We start from the raw sequence: 24,704 nt of genomic DNA, 5'->3' as shown, positions 1-24,704 counted from the left end.
CTGCCAGTTCACTAGTCATTCCACTAGGTCCAGCTGTGATGCTGCTGAGGCCTCTGCTAGGTCTGCTGCATCAGCTTCTGTTCTCAGAAGATATTCATGGCCAAGACTTCAGCCACTGCCGGATGACATCAAGGCAAAGTTCCTCTATGCCCCTTTAGAATGACGTAGCTCTGTTTGGCTCGAAGGTTGCAGATTTATTTAAGGCTTTGCAACAAAAGGGAAAGGTGCTAAAAGATCTAAAACACTTGTTTGTCTCTCCTATCCCCAAGTGTCATAGAAACTACCCATCTAAAACCCAATTTACTAGGAAGCACTCTGCTCCTGCTTCCCCATCCAGACCTAGGAAAGCTGCCAGGAAGTTATCAACTTCTGCCAGACCTACACAACCATCAGCATAGAAGCCTCAGCTTCACGATCGGGCAGGTAGTCTTTGACTTTCTGCCTTTGTTCAAGCCCCCCCCCCCCCCATCATCCCTCTATCACTAAGGTTCTCACTGACTCTGGGTTTGGAGATACATTACTACAGATAGATGGGTCTTATCCATAATAGGAAATGGGTACTTTGACATGGATCACTCCTCCAGCTGGGAAGGGTATGCCTCAGCTCCCCAAAGAACAGCTCCCTCTCCTCCAAACAGTTTTGGACAACCTCACGGCCCAGGGCACCATCCAGCCTGTTCCAGAGACAGAAAGGGGGAAAAGGCTTCTATTCCAGGCTCTTTCAAGTCCCAAGAAAAGATGGACCCTAGAGACCAAGCCTGGATCTCTCCCAACTAAATATTTTCCTGCAAGTGCCTACCTTGCAAACTCTCTCCTCTTTGATCTTGCCTAAGGGGTTCATGGCCACCTTGGACATCAAGGATGCATGCCTTCACATACCCATAAGGCTCAATTTCAGAAAATACCTATGTTTCTCTGTGGCCTCTTCTCACTATCATTTCTCTGCCTTGCCCTTTGGTCTCTCTGCAGGACCAAGTGCCTGGCACCAGTGATAGCCTTCTGTAGGACTCTAGGGATCCAGATTCTTTCCTTATCTAGATGACCTGCTCACCCAGGCAGATATTTAAGAATTCCTCCTGTTCCACTTGCAGAAAACCCCTCTCCCTCCTGCATGCACTAGGTTTCCAGATAAACTATTCCAATTCCAACCTGACCCCTGCCCAGGACCTAGGCTTCCTAGGGTGCAGGCTTCAGACTGATATCATGAAGGCCTTCTTACCACCCCAAAAGGTGGAAAACTTAACACAGTACCCGCTATTGGTTCTTCAGACCCAAGGAATGACTTCCAGGCTGTACCTTAAGCTCCTGGGCCACATGGCTTCCACTGTTCCAATGCTACCACTGGCAAGGCTCCACATGAGCAAGCTTCAGTGGTACCCAAGATCCATTTGGACTCTGCACTCTCATCCTCTGGAGTACAAAATCCCCCCCTATTATCCTGCCTCAAGAAAGAGATTCAGTGGTGGTTGATTCAGGTGAAACACAACCCGGGCCTACCCCCCACTGCCAATGTAGGAAATGTACAGAGACACCTCAGACCACAGTTGGGGAGCAACTTGTCCCCCCCCCCCCCCACAAAAAGACCAGGGTGCCTGGCCAGTCTCCCACAAATAAGAGCACATCAGTGTAAGAGAGATGAAAGCAATTCTTATAGCCTTGAAGGCTTTACAGCCCAAACTGAAACAGGGCCTTCTAAAACTATTCACAGACAATACTACAGTTCCGTGGTATTTCAACAAATGGGGGAACAAAATCTTTCTTGCTATGCCGACTAGCTCTTCTAGTGTGGGAGCTGGCCATGAAACAGGGAGCAACAGTTCAGGCAGTTTACCTCCCTTTGGAACAGAACTTTCAGGCAGACACTTTAAGCAGGTCCTTGTCACTGTCCCACGAATAGCTGTTCAACAGGGATGTTTTCCTGGATCTTGTCCACAGATGGGGTACACATCAAATAGATCTGCTTGCCTCCCTTTTGAACAGACAGCTTTCCTCCTCCTGCACCAGGCTGCCCAGCCTTCTGGCGAGGGCAAGGATGCCTTTTCAGTTTCTTGGAAGGGAATGTTTCCCCATGCATTCCCTGTTATTCAGAAAGTCATACTGAAGATTCAGCAGGACAGACTGAAAGTCTTGCTGGTGACTCCATTTTGGCCAAGACAGCACTGATTCCCCTTCCTCCTGCATTTAGCCAAGGGCAGTCACCACAAGTTACCCCACAGAATGGACCTTCTCACACAGGACAGGGGATCTCTAATCCACCTGCAGTGGCAATCTCTACACCTCACCCTGTGGGTGATAGAATTCTGATCCCTTGTACAATGAGGATGTGCTCACAGTCTTGCAGGAAGCCAGGAAACCTAATACAAGGAGATCTTATGTATCCAATTGGAAAAGATTCTCCATGTGGTATCTCCAGAGACAGTTGGACCTATTACAGAGTGATGTCGTTTTAGTATTGTCCTATCTTTGTGAACTCTTACAGGATTTGCATGCTCCTCCATCAAGGCTCATCTGTCTGCCATTTCAGCTTGTCTGCCTCTGGAGCCCCCTCTGGGTTCCAGATTGCCCGCAAATTTGTTGTTAAAGGAAGTACTAGATCACAGGCCTCCCAGGAAGCCCATCTCTCCTCCATGGGACATGAATTATGTTTTGTAGAAGCTGACGGTACCCCCTTTGAAGTACTGCACATAGAAAAAAGTACTCCTTGTGGACTGAACTCAGACACACTTCCAGCTGAAGTTACAAGCTGTCATGGCCATTCCCCACTTTCTCATATTCCACAGACAGAGTAACCCAGAGAACCATCCCATCCTTCACACCCAAGGTGGTCATTGAGCTTTCCTTAAACTAAACCATCCACCTCACCACCTTCTTCACTCGCCTCCAAAGTGACAGTGAGAGGGTCTTGTACTCCCTTGATGTGCACAGACAGCGTAGGCTCTTTCTGCACAAAACTAAGTACCTATGGAAGTCTGACCAGTTGTTTATCTCCTTCCACCCCAGGACCCTAGGGAAAACAGTAACAAAACAGACCATCTCAGCTTGATTTCCAGGGCTGTTACCTTCTGCTATGCACACCATGGGACATCATTATGGTGCAAGGTTAAAGCACACTCCACTAATGCTATGGCTTATTCAGGAGCCTTTTTCAAAGGTTGGACACCTCCACTATTCTAGAGGCAGCCACTTGGACATCTGTCCACACATTCACCAAACATTACAAGCTAGGCCAAATCTCTAGGTCCAGGACTGGATTCACCAGGTCTATCCTCCATGGATTCATAGAGAATTCCTCTAGGCCACCACCCTTTTTTTCACATTGAGCTTTGGCACTCACCCAAGAGTACATAATACTGCAACATGTGAATAGAAGGACATGGAATAGTTGTACAAAGTCTTAACATAACCGTAAATGTCCTCTTCTATGTTACAGTATTCCTTTCCTCCCTACTGCCCCTCCTGTTAATATACATTTCCTTTCTTGGATGGCACAGGACTTGCACAGCTTGTCCTGGGACTGGAGTCTGAATGGGGTGCTCAGTTCTGAGGTTTGGTAAGTGCAGACATCACTTTAGGGCCCATGCTTGTCTAGCTATGTCAGACGTCCAACGCACCTTGAAGTGACTACAAACTTTTGAAGACTGGCTGGATGTTCAGGTAGCAAGAGGCGAATTACCCAAGAATACAGAATACTGCAACATGGAAGAGAAGGAGATCTATGGTTATGGTAATATTTTACACAACTCAGAAGGAAGGAAGGTGATCTTAATTGCAGCCTTCTGGGAAAGGCACCATTAGTACTTCTGTTTTACTACCACAAGAGTTGGATTTCTTGAATCAGAGCAAAGAAGCCACCATTCACCACAACCTGAGCATGCTGAAGCTGACAACCTGAGTAATATGATCCTTTTTCCTCAGATCCAGCTATTCAAGGATATCTTGCTTATTTTGAGAGAGGCAATAAGAAACTGTACTAGAAAATTGCACATTTCTAAATAGAAAAGATTCACTGTATGGTGCCGTACCAAGAGTCAACCTCTATTAGCTGATGTCACCTTGGTTTTGTCATGCTTGGTGTGGAGCTTTTCAGCAAAGGTCTCTTACTCTTTTGTTAAAATTCATGTCTATACTGTCCTCGCATTGCCGGTGATTAAAACAGGTCCTTAAGGGCATCATTCATCTAAGACCACCCAGAAGAGCCCCAGGAAGTTACTAGGACCTCAAAAAAAAAATTTTTTTTTTTTTTTTTTTTTAATTTTTTTTTTTTTTTTTTGGAGAGGCTCACTTTGCCTTTCTATTTTGAGCCTGCAACTTCTGCAAACACATTTTTAACTTTGAAAATGGCTTTCCTTTCTAATAGTCATTATCTCAGCTTGGAGAATGTCTAAGTTACAGGCACTAATGTGTAAGAAATCCTCCTCCTGGTTTCAGCAAGATAGACAACTAATCCCATCTTTATGACCAAGGTACTAACTGAATCAAACAGTCCAACTCCTTATTTTTCCCCAACCCACAGACTAGAGTGGAGAAAACCTTACACTCCTGGATGTGCACAGACAGCTCATGTTGTATTTACTTTGAGATTATTGGAATCTAAGGTAGTTAGTTTTACAGACACTGACTTGATGATGTAGTCTGGGCAGGTGTCTATCACAGAGCATTAGCTCCTGATGCTTGTAGACTGAAAAGCTTTTCCTTTGTGTTGTTTACAGCTCTTTTGAAAGACTGCAGATTTTCTTCATTAACATTTTGCAGCTTTCATTGCTGAAATTCATATTAACTAGACATAGCTGGAATGTTTGAGGTAACAGGTTATGGAGCTCAAAGCTAATTATTTCATTGATTTTTCTCATCAATTTATGAACATTTTAGTTTATTGTATCTTTTTATTTACAGGGTGGTAGACATGTCGATTATGTGGTTGATCAGATTGTAGCAAAATTGATAGAGGTTGTGAAAAAGAAGAACAAAGCTGGTGTTTCTGTGAAGCCGTTTCAGGTTTGTTAAACTGTTTTTCCTTTAATTTCTAAAAAAAATGTATAAGATTGTAAGATTAGAGGTTTTGAAAAGCATTGCCTATTTTTATCTTTTCTTGTCTCTACAGGTGAAGAATCATATTTGGGTTTTTGTAAACTGCCTTATAGAAAACCCAACTTTCGATTCCCAGACAAAAGAAAACATGACACTACAAGCAAAAAGCTTTGGTTCCAAATGTCAGCTGTCTGAGAAGTTTGCCAAAGCGGTTAGTATTCAAGTTGTTGATGGTTTGGATGTAATGATTTATGCTGCTAATAATTTAATACTGTTGCAAGCTTTGTGAAAGTGCTAAATGCCTAAGATGTTCATCGTGCATACAGCTGCAGTAATCACAGATGGTTTTCTGCCGTCAGGCGGGTCCTCGGTCGGCCGAATTCCAAAGTCTAGGTCCGGCGTCGGTTGTTGTCGCTTTCTTTCCTGACGCCAGTGAGGCAGGGGTATATAAGACACAGCCGACTCCATTTTCTTCAGTCTTTTTTGCCGCGCGGTGCCCGAAGCAGAAGCAGTTCGCAAGTGCCGGTCGGCCAGCTCCTGAATTTACGAAAAATTGGAAACTGAAGTCTTCTTTAAAGCTAAGTACCCCGTTGGGGAAACTTTTCTTGCCTCAGACCGATGTCAGAAAAAGTTAACAATTGTATTTCTTGTGGGAAGCAAATACCGCATAAGGATTTCCATTCCCTCTGCATACCTTGTTTAGGCCCAGACCACGACGTCTCGTGCTGTCGCTTTTGCGCTACTTTCAATAAACGCACTATTAAGCGTCGGGCGGAGTTCGCCCAACACCTTTTTGGTAAAGCCTTTGATTATAAAATGTCGGAGACTCCGACTACCGTTTTGTCCAAAAAACGCAAGGACAAGGACTGACACGCGAGGTCCGCGGTTTTCACCGACACCACGCCAAAACCGGCTGCACATGGTCTGGTTCTCAGCGAGACGCCTATGCAGTCCCTGACTACCGACGACACTTCTTTGGCGGTGTCTTCTGTAACAGAGACCGCAGGTACCTCAGCCCATACCCAGACTACAGCCACCGAAGCCACTGTGAGCGTTGAGCCTCCTAATGTGGACAGGTCCACTTCGACCCATGGTGTCTTTAGACCCTCATCTTCCTTTTCCATTAAGGCCTTTACTAAGTCCAAATCAGCCAGGCATCCCAAGAGGCCTGTTGCACAGGGCCCATCTCCAGGCCCCATGCCTAAAAAGCAGATGCTTAAAATGGCTGAGGATTTAATTACTCTTATCAGGGGTTCCCAACCCCCTCCAGACAAGAGACCCAGAGTGGAGGAAGATTCTCTCTCTTCTGATCAGGGCTCCATTTTTTCAGAACATTCTGATGTAGAGGAACACTCTTACTCCCCTTTTGAGGATTCTGATGCAGAGCAGTCCATTCCTTCTGTATCTCCTCCAGAGGATTTTTCTTTTGGGGAAACCTTGCACACCTTGAGGGAACACTTCCATTGGGAAGGCCAAGACTTTTCTGATTCCAAGAAAAGACTTGGGGAATTTCTTTTGTTACCTCAACACAGACCTCTGGCAATACCTCCTGTCTTGCACATACTTGATGATTATTCGGAGGCTTGCCTTAATCCAGATTCCCTGCCTCCTGCCCCAGTCAAGCCTGATAGGTACTACAGAGTTCCTAACTCTCACCAATTTCTTTACAAGAGCCATAATGCTGACCCTGAAACCATTTCTCAAGGCCCCAAGGGAATGAAGGCCTCTACTGCTAAGAATCCACTACCTTCCGAAAGAGAGTCAAGATCCTTAGAAAGGTGGGGAAAAAAGGTATATACCTCGGCCACCCTAGCCATGAGGGCCTTAAATTGTCAGTTCCATATGCTTAAATATCAGCAGTTTCTGTTATCACAATTAAGAAATAAAATGTCTCAACCTGAACAACCAGATTTAAAGGAGTTGCAGGATATGATGCATAGTGCAGAACAAGTGGGTAAACACACCTTACAATGTGGCTATGATGCCCTAGAGGCCTCAAGTAGAGCTGCTGTTACAGGATCAGTCATTCGTAGACATGCATGGCTTGGGGAACAAATCTTGCCTGATCATGTGAAAGCTAAACTACTAGATGCTCCTTTACAAAAGGATGTGCTATTTGGTACTAACGCTGAGGAGATACTACGGAAAATGGAAGAAAAAGCCAAATCTATGCAAACTGTCAAAGCTTTTCTACAGGTTCAACCACCACGTTTTAGCAGAAATTGGCCTTCTAAAAACTGGTCCTTTCCAGCCACGGACAAGCCCCAAAGAGGTAGATACAGGCGCACAAGGGGCAGAGGACAATCACAAGGATCATATAGAGGCAGGCAATGGCAAACTCCAGCACCAAGAGGTGGCGAAGACAGTGCACAACAATACAGGAAACCAACCCAATGACTTCCTCCTTTTCATGCCAAGCAAGTCTCAGCTGGCAGCACCCTTGGGAGGAAAGCTGGCATTATTTACAAGAAATTGGCATATTGTCACAACAGACAAATGGATCCTGGATGTTATAAACAGAGGCTACAGATTTCTTTTTCACACTCTTCCAAAAATGAGAGGCATGCCAAACCTGCCACACAATCAAAGGGCAGAGGCACAAGTACAAATTTCAAAGCTCATAGACATGAAAGCTATTCAAGAGGTACCTGCACAAGAACAGGGTCAAGGTTTTTATTCCAGGCTATTTCTGGTACCAAGGAAAGGAACCGACTGGAGACCCATTTTGGACTTATCCATCCTAAACACATTCTTACTCATACCAAAATTCAAGATGCTCACATTACAGCAGCTTCTTCCCATGCTGGGCAAGGAGTTTTGGCTGGTAACATTGGACCTCAAGGAGGCATACCTGCATGTCCCAGTCAGACAAAGCTGCAGAAAATACCTCAGATTTCTTGCAGGTTCAATCTACTATCAATTCTCTGCATTGCCCTTTGGCTTATCTACTGCGCCCAGAGTATTCACGATATGCCTGGCATCAGTAATTGCCTACTGCAGACTTCAAGGGATACAAATTTACCCTTATTTGGACGACTGCCTGATCCAAGCGGACAGCAAGCACATACTTCTGGAACATCTGGCTTATGTAACACGGTTACTGAATTCTCTGGGATACACAGTCACAGTCAACAAAGAGAAATCCAGGCTAACACCATCTCAGAAAATAACTTTCCTGGGTGCCAACTTGGACACAAACACCCAGATGGCCTATCTTACGCCAGAAAAAACAGGGGCAACTAACTCAGTACTTCAAAATACTAGCAAATTGTACCAGGCTTACTGCAAGGTAAATCCTGCAGGCTCTGGGCTTCATGGCATCTTGCATTCTTTTAATCCCATGTGCAAAGTTGCATATGAGGAACTTCAGTGGTACCTAAAAAATCTATGGTCTCAACACAGCCACAGTTTGGAAACAATAATACCAATAATTCCATGTTTACAAAAGGAATTTCTATGGTGGGCCCAAGCATGTCAAACAAACACAGGTCTCCCATTCTGCAAGCCTCAAGCAAATCAAGTCATCACAACAGGCGCCTCAGATTACGCCTGGGGGGGCGCACATGACAGACAGGTGCATTCAGGGCAAATGGTCCCAAAAGGAAAAGCACCTTCACATCAAAAAGAAATGCTAGCAGTGATAAATGCAATTACAGCTTTCAAGGACCTCCTGCATCCAGGACAGTTATTGATAAGAACAGACAACACCACAGTAATGTGGTACATAAACAAGGAGGAACACATTCATACCCCCTGTGCAGACTAGCCATGACACTTTGGAACTTGGCTCTGGAATAGCAAATCGAACTTCAAGCACAGTACTTGCCAGGTTTGGAAAACACGCTGGCAGACAAAGCAGAAATATGACAGATCCACACAAATAGAAGTTGCATCCTCAAGTGTTTGCAAAGATAATCCAAGCGTGGGGAAGGCCAGACATAGACCTCTTCGCTTCCCACAGGAATCATCAATTGGAAAAGTTCTGTTTCAAGGACCTTTCATCCAAAGGCCTGGAGAGTGGACACCCTTTCATTCAGTTGGGCAGCATGGACAGTTTACGCTTTCCCACCTCTGCCTCTTCTGCCCAAGGTGCTCTTGAAAGCAAGAGCAGAAAGACCGAAGATGATACAGATTGCTCCAGACTGGCCAAGACAACACTGGTACCCACTCCTGAGGAGCCTAACACATACTCCTCCCTGGCCCCTACCTCTAATGCCTCTTTTGCTGACTCAGCACAGCTACAAAACTCTTCACAGTCAGCTGAAAACACTCAATCTCGCTGCATGGAAAATTCCTTAACACCACAACAGACCCTACTCCCCAAAGAGGTGCAGGATGTCGTTTTGGAGGCCAGAAGGCCATCTACTAGAAAGGCTTACTCCGCAAAATGGAAATGGTTTTGCTTTTGGAATGAGAAAAAAGGCCAGGACCCTAGAAAACTGAATTTGCCTCAGGTGTTACAGTATCTAGCTGAGCTGCTGAACAGTGGACTTTCTTTTTCCTCCATAAAAATCCATGCCTCAGCCATTTCTGCAGAATTCAACACTGATTCACCCTTATTCTCTCACCCACTCTTAAGACAGTTCCTCATAGGGGCTAAGAATATCAGACCACCAAGGAAACAACCAATGCCAGCCTGGGATCTTAATTACATTCTAGAAAAAATAACATTTGCCTCCCTTTGAACCAGCTGCCTCAACAGATTTGCAATATTTGTCCTGGAAAACAGCTTTCCTTCTGGACATTACCTCAGCTCGTAGGGTTTCGGAACAACAAGCCCTCATGGCTGTGCAGCCCTTTCTCATCTTCCATCAGGACAGGGTTTCTCTTCGAACCAACCCGTCATTTATGCCTAAAGTGGTATCCAGGGTAGCTTTAAATCAAGCCATACACTTAACTACCTTTTACCCCAATCCTCAAAACAAAGGGGAAAGGCTGCTATACTCCTTAGACATCCAAAGACAGCTATGTTATTATTTGGACAGAACAAAGCCTTTCAGGAAATCAGAACAACTTTTTGTGTCCTATGCTGTAGGAGCTCAAGGCAAGCCAGTTACCAAACAGACAATTTCAAAATGGATAGGCCACTGCATACGGTTTTGTTCCTCCTATCATGGAAAATTTGTCCCTACAGGCATCAGATCCCACTCCACCAGGGCCACAGCTACCTCTACAGCCTTCCTCAGAGGAGTTCCTACCAAAGATATTTTGGAGGCAGCCACTTGGAGTTCTGTGCATACCTTCACAAAACACTACCACCTTCCTTTATATTCCAAAACTAGAGCAGGCTTTGCCACTGCTGTGTTGAAGGGCATTCTGGCTCATCCCAGTTCCACCTAGTGCCTACCACCTTGTGCGTAGCTTTGGGATTCTACCCATCTGTGATTACTGCAGCTGTATGCACGATGAACATAGTACAGTTTTGTACCTACCATAAATGTAGATGTTCGAGTGCTAATACAGCTGCAGTACAGTTTTCCCTCCCTCCTTCCCCTCTTGGTAAAGGCCTAGGGCTTAACCCCTCTTCATACAACCTGATTGGGTTATCCTTCTATGGGTTATCCTTCTATGGTATATTTGCTTGCAACTACTGATTTTTGATTATATTGCATTGCATGTATATAAATATAATTTATGTATTGCCTTCCTTCTGGGGGCACCTGACATCTGGGGCAAGAAAGATGGAAGAAAATGGCGTCGGCTGTGTCTTATATACCCCTGCCTCACTGACGTCAGGAAAGAACGCGACAACAACCGACGCCGGACCTAGACTTTGGAATTCGGCCGACCGAGGACCTGCCTGACGGCAGAAAACCATCTGTGATTACTGCAGCTGTATTAGCACTCGAACATCTACATTTATGGTAGGTACAAAACTGTACTTTACTAATTGAGTAGAAATATTTTTATTTGGAGGGGTGTAAGAGAAAGTCTCTCTCTCGTCCATGCCCATGTAGAAGTCACGTCTTTGATGTTTAGGCCAATTAAAAGAGGCTTTTTACCATTTTCTTACAAATGATTCACTCTGCTTTTTTCTCTCCCCCTGACTTTACTACATAAAAGCTGAAGGACCACAGTAGGTTGAGGAGGGGCTTGAGTAGGGCAAATTAAGCACATCTACAACTTTTTTTCTTCAGAATTAGGTTTCTGGCATGCCATGGGTCTTTTGTACAGCTACCCAGAGTAAAGGGCTTTTGTGTAATATAGTAGTGTTTATTTGCTGTTTATCCCTGGTGTCTCATAGTAGTTGAGTGTCATTCCAGGTCTGAGGAGTCACTAAGCTCCCTAAGAGGTCAGAGGTCTGTTGATCATTGTGTGGGTTTTACAGAATATCTGGTCAACCCCAAAGACAGATTGGGAAACTCTTATTACCTACTTTTCATTGTAGTATTTCTATAAATGTCAGAAAGTAAATAATTGTTTGTCATGTGGAAAACAAATTCCACATGGTTATTTTCACTTTGTTTTGGTATGGTGCATGAAGTGTCCAACTGTCCCAGTGCATGTTTTTCAACTCCTGCACAATTAAGCATAGGACTGAGTCCTAAGAAATGCATTTAGAACAATTCTTGCTTATGGCCTAGGTATGCTATTTATTTCATTTTGTTGTGTTGTGTTTATGTATTTATGTATTTGAGTATTGGGAAGGTTCTTCTGGGTCATGCAAGACTCCTTTTCAGCAGAGGTCTGGGGAAAACCTCCAGAATCCAGTGACCTTCACTGGGCCCTCCACAGAGTATGCAAAGTAGAAGTGCCCTAAGAAAACACACTAAAAGTACCAATACTATTTTGATGTCTGATGGCCCTCCCAGGATAGATATTGTCAAATGAGGTGAAATGCTTTCACAACCCCTTCCAATAGCATGCCACCACAGTAGTGGCCTCTGGTGCAATGCTTCAGGAGGCTACCATGCCTGCTGCAGCCTTAATGTCCACTCTTACTCAGGCTGAGTTGTCTACAGGTGTCGGGTCTGGAACCATTTTGCAGGTCCCAGCTTCTGATGCACCGAATACTGATTACTGAGGAGGAGGGGCAGCTTCCACCACTTTTTTGTCTGTCTGTGCAGAGATGCATGAAGATTGGATATAATTTCCTCTCCCAGATGGCGAAGCCTCTCTAACTCTCACAACCAAACTCTGGCTCAAACCTCCAAAATGGCTTCAGCCTCAGCTGCATCCGCATAAGGCCTACTCCTCCCAGACCTATTTGCATAACTTAATCAGGTTGCCTGAGGGACCACACTGATTTCATGATGTCCTTCTATTCATATGCTGCTGTATTCATGCATGTTCATCGTGTTGCACTGTTGCAGTCATGACTGTAGGGTTCTCCCCTGCCGGCAGGCTGTCCTCGGTCGGCCAGAATCCCAAAGTCTGGGTCCGGCGTCGGCTGTTCAGCCATGCTCCCTGACATCAGAGCACCAGGAGTACAAAGCTGACAGCCAGCACCATGTTCCCAGTCTTTCTTGCTGTGCGGTGATAGCAGTTCGCAAGTGCCGGTCGGCTGACTCCTGACCATCTTTTCTGAACAAACTTCAGTCCGAAGACTTTCTTCTCCTACTCAAAACTAAGTACCCCGTTGGGGAAACTTTTTTCTTGTTCCAGTCTGATGTCAGAAAAAGTTAATAATTGTATTTCATGTGGGAAGCAAATACCTCATAAGGATTTTCATTCTTACTGTATTCCTTGCTTAGGCCCTGACCATGACGTAGCTAGTTGTCGGTTTTGTGCTAGATTCAATCAACGTACAATTAAACAGAGGTACGATTTTGCATTTCATTACTTTGGTAGGCGTTTTAAGTAAAATGTCGTCTGATACGGTTCCGGCTACCGGAGTTCACAAACGACACAAGGACAAAGACAGGCCTCCAAGGTCCAAATCTGACGATATCGTTCAAACAGAGCCAACTTCAGGTTTGGCCGTCGTCAGTGAGGCGCTTTTGCAGCCCCTGTCGGCCATTTCAGAACCCATGGCCAAAACGGACTCCCACGAGGAGTCAACTAGGCCTTTGAATATTTCTGTTGCAGGACGTTTGGATAATGCTCCTTCGGATGGGTCTGGAGCCACTGTGCAGGTACCCGCTTCCAAAGGGGTTTTCAGGCCTACTCAGCTTCTAATAAAGGCAAAGCCAAAGACAAAGGCAACAACTCCTTCCAAATCAAAGACTGCAACTCAGGCCTCTTCTGATCCGGCTCCCAAGTCACAGAAACAGTTACTTAAAATGGCGGAGGACTTACTATGATTAGGGGTTCGCATCCCCCTCCAGATAAAAGGCCAAGGCAGGAAGTTTATTATGACTCCTCTGATCAGGCTTCTGTTTCTTCAGTTTCTTTTTCTGAACAGGAGTATTCTTTCCCTCCTTATGAGGATTCTGATGCTGAGGAATCCATTCATTCAGCTTCTCCCCCTGAGGATTTCTCTTTTGGGGAAACTTTGTATGAAATGAGGGAACATTTCCACTGGGAAGGACAGGAGTATTCGGAATCTAAGAAAAGACTAAGGGATTTTCTTCTTCTTCCCCAACATAGACCCCTGGCTATTCCTCCTATTTTGGATATTGTGGATGATGCTTTTTCAGAGGCTAACTTAACCCCTGACTGTTTTCCTCCAGCTCCTGTTAAGCCTGACAGATATTACAGGGTTCCTGATTCCCACCAGTTTTTATGCAAGAACCCTTCTGCTGACCCTGAAACCATTTCTCAGGGTCCTAAGGGAGTTAAGGCCGCTTCTGCTAAAAACCCCATTCCCACTGAGAAGGATTCCAGATCTTTAGAAAGATGGGGCAAAAAAAGTGTACACTTATGCTACTTTATCTATTAGGGCTTTAAACTGTCAGTTTCATATGCTGAAATACCAGCAATTTCTCCTGTCTGTATTCAAACAAAAGCGAACTTCCATTTCCGCCTGTACAGATGATAAGGAATTAAATGACTTAATGCATGCCACTGAACAAGTTGGGAAGCATGGTTTACACTGTTGATTTGACTGATGCCTTGGAGGCTTCTTGTAGGGCTGCTGCCTCTGGCACAGTAATTAGAAGGCATGCATGGTTAAAGGAACAAAATTTGCCAGATCAAGTAAAAGCTAAATTATTGGATGCTCCTGTTCAGCATAATGTTTTGTTTGGATCTAAAGCTGAAGAGGTGATTAAAAAGATGGAGGACAAGGCAAAATCCATGCAAACAGTTAAAGATTTCTTACAAGTACAGCCACCCAGATTTAGTAAGAATTGGCCTACAAAAAATTGGTCCTTTCCCAATTTAGACAGGCCTCAGAGGGGTAGATACAGACGCTCCCGAGGAAGGCCTCAAACACAAGCCTCTTATAGACCAAGACAGTGGACTGCTTCCACCCCTAGGGGAGGAGAGGACAAGGTCGCAAGCTCATAGGAAACAGACTTAATGACTTTCTCGGTTGGGCTGCAGGAACTTCTTGCCTGGAAGCCCCTCTCGGAGGAAAATTTTCTCTTTTTCACCTTAATTGGACTCTTATAACCCAAGACAAGTGGGTTCTGGATGTGGTTTCAAGAGGTTACAAATTCCATTTTCATACCCTACCAAGGCCAAGCGGATGGCCAGATCTTCCAAAACATCAATGGACAGAGGCCTTAAACCAGGTGGAAGCTCTCTTGGCTATGAAAGCCATAGAACTAGTTCCACTTTCAGAGATGGGACAAGGTTTTTACTCAAGGCTCTTTCTAGTCCCCAGGAAGCAAAATTCATGGAGACCCATTCTGGATCTGTCAGTCTTGAACACTTTTCTAGAGATACCAAAATTCAAGATGCTTACTCTACAGCAGCTACTTCTACCGCTGACAAAAAATGCATGGATGGTAACTTTGGATTTAAAGGAGGCATATTTACACATTCCCATCAGACAGGACAGCAGAAAATACCTCAGGTTCAAGGCCGGATCGAGGCACTTTCAATTCTCTGCGCTGCCCTTTGGATTGTCTACTGCACCCAGGGTCTTCACCAAATGCCTGGCTCCAGTAGTAGCTTATTGCAGACTCAAGGGAATTCAAATTTACCCTTATCTGGACGACTGTCTTATTCAGGCAGACAGCAGGGATGTCTTACTCCAGCATCTACAGTTTGTTCTGAATCTTCTCAAGTTCCTGGGATTCACTGTAAACATAAAGTCAAATTTGACACCCTCACAACAGATAATTTTTCTGGGTGCTTCTCTAAACACAACAACCCAGATGGCATTTCTGACATAAGAAAAACAGTTACAGTTGGCTTCAACTTTCAAAACCTTGGCCAACTTTAACTCGGCTATCTACAAGGAGATTCCTGCAGGCTTTGGGTTACATGGCCTCCTGCATCCTTCTCGTACCATATGCTAGACTACATATGAGGAAAATACAGTGGTACCTAAAAAGTGTATGGTCTCAGCATTGCCACAGTTTGGACATACTGATCTCTGTTCTGCCTTGTCTTCAAAAGGAATTCCTTTGGTGGTCCAAGGCATGTACTCTAAACAAAGGAAAACCCTTGTGTCTGCCTCCTGCCACTCAGATACTAACCACGGATGCCTCGGATTATGCATGGGGATCCCATTTTCGGGGCAACTGCCTGCAGGGCATTTGGACAAAGGATCAGAAGCACCTGCATATCAATTTAAAGGAAATGTTATCCATTCAGAAAGCTCTTTTGGCCTTCAGGAATCTTCTACAACCAGGACAACTACTGATACGAACAGACAACACCACCGGTATGTGGTACATAAACAAGCAAGGGGGATCTCATTCCTACCCCCTTTGCAGACTAGCCATGGATCTGTGGAACACAGCTCTAGCTTGCAATCTGGACCTTCAAGCTCAGTTTCTACCAGGGAAGCAAAACTTCCTGGCAGACAGTCTGAGCAGAAACCTTTCGGACCCACACGAGTGGATGCTGGACACCGAAATATTCAAGATAACAGCAGTCTGGGGATGTCCTCACATAGACCTCTTTGCAACCCACCTCAATCATCAACTACAGATTTTTTGCACCAGGACTTTCCACAAACTAGCTTGGAAAGTGGATGCACTATCATTCAGTTGGAGAAACCTCTCGGGATATGCCTTTCCGCCTCTTCCTCTTCTTCCACGGGTATTAAAGATCAAACAGGACAAGCCCAAGATGATAATCTTGATGGCCCCAAATTGGCCTCGACAGTTTTGGTACCCAACTCTTAAAAACCTTTGTCTGGAGCCCCCTTGGGTTTTACCACAGACTCTGAACCTTCTGTCCCAACACCAGGGTCAGGTTCTACATTCCCATGTCAGAACTGGCAGCCTGGTTAATCCAGGGTCTTTGATTCAGTCTCTCCTACCCAAGCAGGTTATGGATGTCATTTTAGAAGCCAGACGTCCTAGCACTAGAAAATCTTATGCAGGGAAATGGAAAAGATTTTGTTCCTGGATGCAGGCTCACGATTCTGATACTCTTCTTCCTAACATTCCTTTGATTTTACTTTACCTGACAGACCTTTTACATAAGGGTCTCTCTTTCTCTCCATTAAGATACATGCCTCTGCTATTTCTGCTCATTATAATACAGACCCTCCAATCTTTTCCCACCAGCTCATGAGACAGTTTCTCAGAGGAGCTAAGAACGTAAGGCCCCCTAGATCTCCTCCCATTCCTGCTTGGGATCTCAACTATGTTTTGGAGAAGCTCACCTTACCTCCTTTTGAGCCTGCTGCCACTTCTGACATCAAGTTTTTATCTTGGAAAACAGCCATCCTGTTAGCTCTGACCTCTGCCAGGAGAGTTTCAGAGTTGCAAGCTCTTATGGCTGTGGAACCTTATATTATTTTTCATCAAGACAGGGTGTCTTTAAGGACTAATCCTACTTTCATGCCTAAGGTGGTTTCCAAAGTGGCTTTAAATCAAACTATTCACTAGCCAACTTTTTTCCCCACTCCTCAAAATAAAGGGGAAAGGATCTTACATTCCTTGGATGTACACAGAGAACTAAGTTTTTACCTGGACAGAACCCAAGGACATCAGGAAATCAGAGCAATTGTTTGTTTCTTGTGCTTCAAGTTCCCAAGGTAAAGCCATTTCAAAACGGACCATTTCTTAATGAATTGCTCATGGAATCAGATTTTGTTACTCACTATGGAATGCAAATCCCAGGGAGTATACGGACTCATTCCACCAGAGCTGCTGCCACTTCAGCTGCCTTCCTCAGGAGAGTTCCTTCCAAAGACATTTTGGAAGCTGCAACTTGGAGTTCAGTGCATAATTTTTCAAACCACTACAATCTACCTCTCTACTCTAAGTCTAGGGCAGGCTTTGCTTCTGCAGTCTTGCTGGGCCTTTTAGCCGCCCCTTCTACTTTATGACCACCTCCCTTTCATTCTGCTTTGGGATTCTACCCTACAGTCATGACTGCAACAGTGAAACACGATGAACATAGTACAGTTGTGTACACTTACCACAAATGTAGATGTTCGAGTGTCTTCACTGTTGCAGTCTGGATGTTCATCGTGCATACAGCTGCAGTCAATACAGATGGGTTATCCTGCCATCAGGCGAGTCTTCGGTTGGCCGAATTCCAAAGTCTAGGTCCGGTGTCGGTTGTCGTCGCTTCTTCCCTGACGTCAGTGCGGCAGGGGTATAAAAGGCAGCCAACGCCATTTTCTTCAGTCTTTCTTGCCTCACAGTGCCCGAAGCAGAAGCAATTCGCAAGTGCCGGTCGGCCAGCTTCTGAGATTTACGAAAGTATTTCAGCAGAAGTCTTCTTGAAAGCCAAGTACCCCGTTGGGGAAACTTTTCTTGCCTCAGACCAATGTCAGACAAAGTTAATAATTTCATTTCATGTGGGAAGCAAATAACACATAAGGACTTCCACTCTTTCTGTATACCTTGCTTTGGCCCAGACCACGACGTCTCGGCCTGCCGTTTTTGTGCTAGACTCAACAAGCACACTGTTAAGCGCCGGGCGGAGTTCGCCCTTCACTATTTTGGCAAAACATTTAATTATATTATGTGGTCTGACACTCCGACTCCAGTTTTGAGCAAAAGATGCAATGATAAGGACCGACATACGAGGTCTGCACCGACTACTGAGACCACGCTAAGGCCGACTACCGGATCTCCGGTGCTCAGCGAGGCACCTACGCAGCCCCTGAGTACCGATGACACTAAATTACCGGTGTCTTCAGTACCCAAGGTCGCAGGCTCCTCAGTCCCCATTCCTACTGCAGATACTGACGCCACTCTTGGTGGGGAAACTCAGCATTTAGACAGGCCTGCCATTTCTCAAGGTGTCTTCAGGCCTTTCTCCTTCTCTATTAAAGCTTTCACTAAATCTAAAGCAGCCATGAAAACCAAAAAACAGGGTCCTCAAACCCCCTCTCAAGGCCCCATGCCTAAAAAACAGATGCTTAAAATGGCTGTGGATTTGATTACTCTAATCAGGGGTTCTCAACCTCCCTCTGACAAAAGGCCCAGATTAGAGGAAGACTACCCTTCCTCAGATCAAGCTTCTATTACCTCAGAACATTCTGAGGACCAGGATTATGCCTATTCTCCATTCGAAGACGCTGATGCAGAGGAGTCTATTCCCTCGGTCTCCCCCCCTGAGGACTACTCTTTTGGGCAAACCCTGCATACATTGAGGGAACACTTTGACTGGGAAGGCCAAGATTACTCAGATTCCAAAAAAAGGCTCAGGGAATTTCTTCTGCTCCCCCAGCATAGGCCCCTGACTATCCCTCCTGTTTTAGATATATTGGATGATGTGTACACAGAAGGCAGCCTTAATCCAGATTCTTTGCCTCCAGCTCCTGTTAAACCAGACCGGTATTACCGGGTTCCTGATTCTCACCAGTTCCTATATAAAAGCCATACTGCTGACCCAGAAACTATTTCAGAGGGCCCCAAGGGAATTAAGGCCTCTACTGCTAAAAACCCATTACCTTGAGAGAGAGATTCCAGAACTTTAGAAAGGTGGGGGAAAAAGGTGTACACCTCGGCCACTTCAACCATGAGGGCATTAAACTGTCAGTTCCATATGTTAAAGTATCAACAGTTTTTGTTTTTTCAGTTGAAAAGCAAAATGACACAACCAGAACAACCAGATTTAAAAGAGTTGCAGGATTTGTTGCATGGTGCAGAGCAAGTGGGTAAACGTACCTTGCAATGTGGTTTTGATGCTTTAGAGGCCTCATGTAGAGCTGCTGTTACGGGGTCTGTTATACGTAGACATGCTTGGCTCAAAGAGCAAATCTTACCAGATCATGTCAAAGCTAAATTGTTAGATGCACCTCTTCAAAAAGATGTATTGTTTGGTGTTAAAGCTGAGGAGGTACTAAAGAAAATGGAGGAAAAAGCGAAATCAATGCAAACAGTGAAAGATTTCCTGTAGGTACAACCTCCACGTTTCAGCAGAAACTGGCCTTCAAAAAAATTGGTCCTTTCCAGCCACGGAGAGACCTCAAAGGGGCAGATACAGACGCCCAAGGGGTAGAGGGCAACCTCAAGGATCTTTCAGAGCCAGACAGTGGCAAGCACCAACCCCAAGAGGTGGAGAAGATAGATGACAGTTATTTAGAAAACAGACACAATGACTTCCCCCTACACCTGCCAAGCAAAGCATTAATGGCAGCACCTTTGGGCGGGAAACTGGCATTATTCTCAAAAAATTGGCATATTGTTACAAAAGACAAATGGATTCTGGACATTATAGACAGAGGCTACAGGTTCTACTTTCACACCCTTCCAAAAATGAGAGGCATGCCAAACCTGCCAGAAAATTAAAGGGCAGAGGCACAAAAACAAATTTCAACTCTCATGGACATGAAAGCGATTCAAGAGGTACCTGCAAAAGAACAAGGTCAAGGGTTTTATTCCAGACTATTCCTGGTACCAAGGAAAGACAAAGATTGGAGACCTATGTTAGACCTATCCATCCTAAACGCATATCTGCAGGTGCCAAAATTCAAAATGCTCACATTACAGCAGCTTCTTCCCATACTGGGCAAGGAGTCTTGGCTGGTAACATTGGACTTCAAGGAGGCATACCTGCATGTCCTTATCAGACAAGATTGCAGAAGATACCTCAGATTTCTTGCAGGTTCAACCCATTACCAATTCTCTGCATTGCCCTTTGGCTTATCTACTGCGCCCAGAGTGTTTACGAATTGCCTGGCAGCAGTAATCGCCTTCTGCAGACTACAAGGAATACAAGTCTTACCCATATTTGGACGACTGCCTGATCCAAGCGGACAGCAAGGACATACTACTGCAGCACCTGGCATTTGTAATAAAACTGTTGAACATCCTGGGATACACAGTCAGCAAAGAGAAATCGAAACTAATACCCTCTCAACAAATAATTTTCCTTGGTGCCAGCTTGAATACAACCACCAAGATGGCCTACCTCACGCCAGACAAGGGCAACTGTCTCAATACTTCAGCAAAATGGCAACTTTCACCAGGCTAACTGCAAGGAAAGTCCTGCAGGCTCTGAGATTCATGGCATCTTGCATCCTACTAATCCCATGTGCAAAACTGCATATGAGGAAACTTCAATGGTACCTAAAAAACTTATGGTCTCAACACAGCCACAGCTTGGAAACAATTATACCACTCATTCTATGCCTTCAAAAGTAATTTTTGTGGTGGGCTCAAGCTTGACAAAGAAACACAGGTCTCCCTTTCTGTGTACTTCAAACAACTCAAATCATCACAACAGACGCCTCAGACTACGCCTGGGGAGCACACATGACAGATCAGTGCATTCAGGGAAAATGGTCCCAAAAAGAGAAGCACCTACACATCAACCAAAATGAAATGCTAGCCGTGCAAAATGCTATTAGGACCTTCAAAGACCTACTGCATCCAGGCCAGCTATTGATGAGGACAGACAACACCACAGTTATGTGGTACATAAACAAACAGGGGGGAACTCATTCATACCCCCTGTGCAGGCAAGCCATGACCCTATGGAACACAGCACTGGAATTGCAAATTCAACTACAGGCACAATTCCTGCCAGGAAAGGAAAACACGCTGGCAGACAACCTAAGCAGAAATATGACAGATCCACACGAATGGAAGTTGCATCCTCAAGTTTTCACAAAGATAACCCAGGCATGGGGACAGCCTGACACAGATCTCTTTGCTACCCACAGAAATTACCAGTTGAAAAAAATTTTGTTCAAGGACCTATCATCCACAGGCCTGGAAAGTGGGCGCACTTTCTTTCAATTGGACAACATTGACAGTCTATGCCTTCCCGCCTCTTCCTCTGCTGCCCAAAGTTCTATTATAAGCTAGAGCAGAGAGGCCGAAAATGATTCTCATTGCTCCAGACTGGCCAAGACAACACTGGTATCCACTCCTGAAGAGTCTGACACATTCCCCACCATGGATCCTCTTCTGTTGTCCCAGCACAACTACAAAACCCTTCACAGCCAGCTCAAAACCCTAAATCTAGCTGCATGGAGAATTCCTTGATTTCCCAACAGACTCTCCTCTCCAAGGAGGTGCAGGATGTCATCTTGGAGGCCAGAAGACCTTCTACTAGAAAAGCCTACTCCGCCAAATGGAAACGATTTTGTGCCTGGAATCAAAAAAAGGGCCAGAATCCTTGGGTAATAAATATACCTCAAATTTTACAGTACCTAGCTGAGATGTTAAACAGTGGACTTTCCTTCTCCTCCATCAAGATCCACGCTTCAGCCATTTCTGCACAATACAACACAGATCCTCCTTTATTCTCTCATCCTCTCATAAGGCAGTTCCTTAGAGGGGCAAAGAATATAAAACCTCCAAGGAAACCACCAGTCCCTGCTTGGGACCTCAACTTCGTATTGGAAAAGATGACCCTTCCTCCCTTCGAGCCAGCTTCTTCAACAGAACTACAATACTTGTCATGGAAAACAACCTTTCTTCTGGCTATCACCTCAGCAAGCATGGTTTCTGAGCTACAGGCCTTCATGGCTGTGCAACCATTCATCATTTTCCATCAGGACAGAGTTTCATTACGAACCAACCCTACCTTTATGCCAAAGGTAGTATCCAGTGTAGCTTTTACTCAGATTATCCACTTACCTACCTTTTATCCTAATTCACAAAACAAAGGGGAAAGACTACTACATTCCTTGGACATTCACAGACAACTTCGTTACTATTTGGACAGGACAAAGCCATTCAGGAAATCCGAGCAACTCTTTGTGTCCTATGTTACAGGTGCTCAAGGAAAGGCTATTTCCAAACAGACAATTTCAAAATGGATAGCCCAATGCATACGCTTTTGTTACTCATTTCATGGAAAACTGTGCCTGCATGCATCAGATCCCACTCCACCAGGGCCACAGCTACCACTGCAGCCTTCCTCAGGGGGGTCCCTACCAATGACATTTTGGAAGCAGCCACTTGGAGTTCAGTGCACACTTTCTCCAAGCACTATCACCTTCCACTATACTCTAAATCTAGAGCGGGTTTTGCCACAGTAGTCTTGCAGGTCATCCTCGCTCCTCCTAGTTCCACTTAGTGCCTACCACCCCTACTTAGCTTTGGGATTCTTCCCATCTGTAATGACTGCAGCTGTATGCACGATGAACATAGTACAGTTTTGTACCTACTATAAATGTAGATGTTCGAGTGCTCATACAGCTGCAGTCCAGGTTACCCCCCCTCCGTCTCCTCTTAGGACAGGCCTTATGACAAACACCTCATCATACAACCTATTTTGGGTGTTCTCTTATGGTGTATTTGCTTGCAACTACTGTTTTTTGTTTTTTCTATATTTCATGTTTGCATAAATTTATGTTTTGCCTTCCTTCTGGGGGCACCTGACATCTGGGGCAAGAAAAACTGAAGAAAATGGCGTCGGCTGCTTCTTTTATACCCCTGCCGCACTGACGTCAGGGAAGAAGCGACGACAACTGACGAAGGACCTAGACTTTGGAATTCGACCGACCGAGGACTGCCTGCCAGCAGGGGAGAACCCTACAGTCATGACTGCAACAGTGAAGACACTCTAACATCTACATTTATGTTAAGTGTACACAACTGTACTTTTCATAGGTAGGTACTAGGCTATTGACCCTAGGGCCTATATAAGCCTATCCGAAAATGTACTCTGGCTTTTGCCACCCAAGAAAATTATTTTCCTGTGCCTCTGTCAAGCAGAGCCACAGAAGTCATCCCGGGGTGAATTTCCTATCTCCCATCCAATCAAGATTTTTCTTGAAGAGTGCTAAGGAGGAGCTTTGTTTGATATAGGTAGGTAATTTGTTGCAGAGTATGGGAAGTCTCTGGGGCAGGAATCTATCCCTCCAGCATATCCTGTTTTTTGTGGTGACTAGATTTAGGTCCCTAGAGCGTGTAGCTCGGAGGGATTGGTATTTCTTTAAGTGGAGCATGTCCAACAGCTCTGGGTTTGATATAGCTTTGTATGTTAGGCAGAGATCGCCTCTGAGTAGGCGATATGCAATGGAGTAAAGCTGGAGTTTTTTGAGACTGTCTGCGTAGGGCATCTGTTTGTGGCCATCTGACTTCAGATAAGTACCCCATAAGGGGTATTTCATTATCCTTTGCTACTGCTGTTGTGTTTCATGTCAAGTAGAAAGGGCAAGTGTGGGTGTGGAAGGCAATTTTCACATAGATGTGCATGAGCTCTGCCCGTTTTGCTTAGGCTAGGAACACGACCACACTACTTGTAGTATTTGTCAGGCCTTTGTTCTCAAAACCTTCAGGAGTTAGCTGCCTTAAAACTTTATTTAGAAAACCAATATCTAAAGTATTTGGTTAAAGCGATGGATCAGACGTCCGGCTCCTCAGATGAGCCGGCAGTCATAAAAGCCAAAATAATCTAGGCCCGAACTGACTGCTGTGATCTCTCTTCCAGCCGTACCTTTCGAGGTGGGTGAAAGCTGAGTCCGAGCGAGAATCCTCAGCATTCCTTTGACGGGTACCCAGGTGGAAGCCATTAAAGAAGCAGAGGGCACATCCCAGAGTGAATTGCAGGCGTTCATATCGGTCACCGAGGGGGAACCTAGGTTCATAATATCCAAGGGTCCACGTTGGGTTTTGCAAATTGTAGTTCACGAGGACATTGGCTCTGATATTGTGGAGTGCCATCCGGCATCTGGCCCCTCCCACTCTTCACCAGATCTCCAATACCTCAACGTAGAGTCCCATAAAAAGAAGCAAAAGGACAAATAAACATCTTGATCCTTTGCCTGCGGTATCTGAACAACTTCCTGATTGGCAGGCCTTCACCCAAGGCCTTTTGAATGCTTTGTTAGCCCTATGCCAGGACCTTCTCCAGCTCAGGCCCCTATGGCATCTACCCACAAAAGTAAACTTGCTCCGGATGGCTCTTCAGAAGAAGAGGGTTCATCAGGGAATGAATCTCTTTACCTACACATCACAGATTGCTTCCCCTCTGGGGTACGTTCCCCAGAGGAGTAGTCCAGTGGCACTGTTTCCCCAGGAGAAGATTTCACCTTTGGGGAAACCATTGCTCATATGAAAGAATTCTTCAAGTGGGACAGTAGTCAGGTCACAGAAACCCAGCATAGGTATTATGACCTCTTGCAAATGGAGTCTCCCTACCAGTCTGCTGTACCTCCAGTTCACCCTGTCTTCTTGGATGCATTCCTGGCTGCCTCCAAAAACCCTGATTTACAACCCCTGGCACCCAAATGCCCAGACTGGTTTTATAAA

The 24,704-nt window shown here is 45.1% G+C and overlaps 1 protein-coding gene across 1 annotated transcript in view; it reads left to right on the top strand.

Annotated features, from left to right (window-relative positions):
• The window catches only part of TOP2B (DNA topoisomerase II beta), a gene marked incomplete in the record, with an annotated part of 2,991,925 nt that overhangs the window by 833,896 nt on the left and 2,133,325 nt on the right, over positions 1 to 24,704 (top strand). The window contains 2 exon segments of the mRNA XM_044066877.1: positions 4,894 to 4,995; positions 5,102 to 5,239. Of these exon segments, the coding sequence (XP_043922812.1) occupies positions 4,894 to 4,995; positions 5,102 to 5,239 (240 nt within the window).

This window comes from Protopterus annectens, chromosome 3.part1 (genome assembly GCF_019279795.1).
Source record: "Protopterus annectens isolate FY-2018-M chromosome 3.part1, PAN1.0, whole genome shotgun sequence".
Classification (NCBI taxonomy): Eukaryota; Metazoa; Chordata; order Ceratodontiformes; family Protopteridae; genus Protopterus; species Protopterus annectens.
The sequence above is the reverse complement of the archived record's forward strand: the minus strand, read 5'-3'. Positions and strand labels throughout refer to the sequence as shown.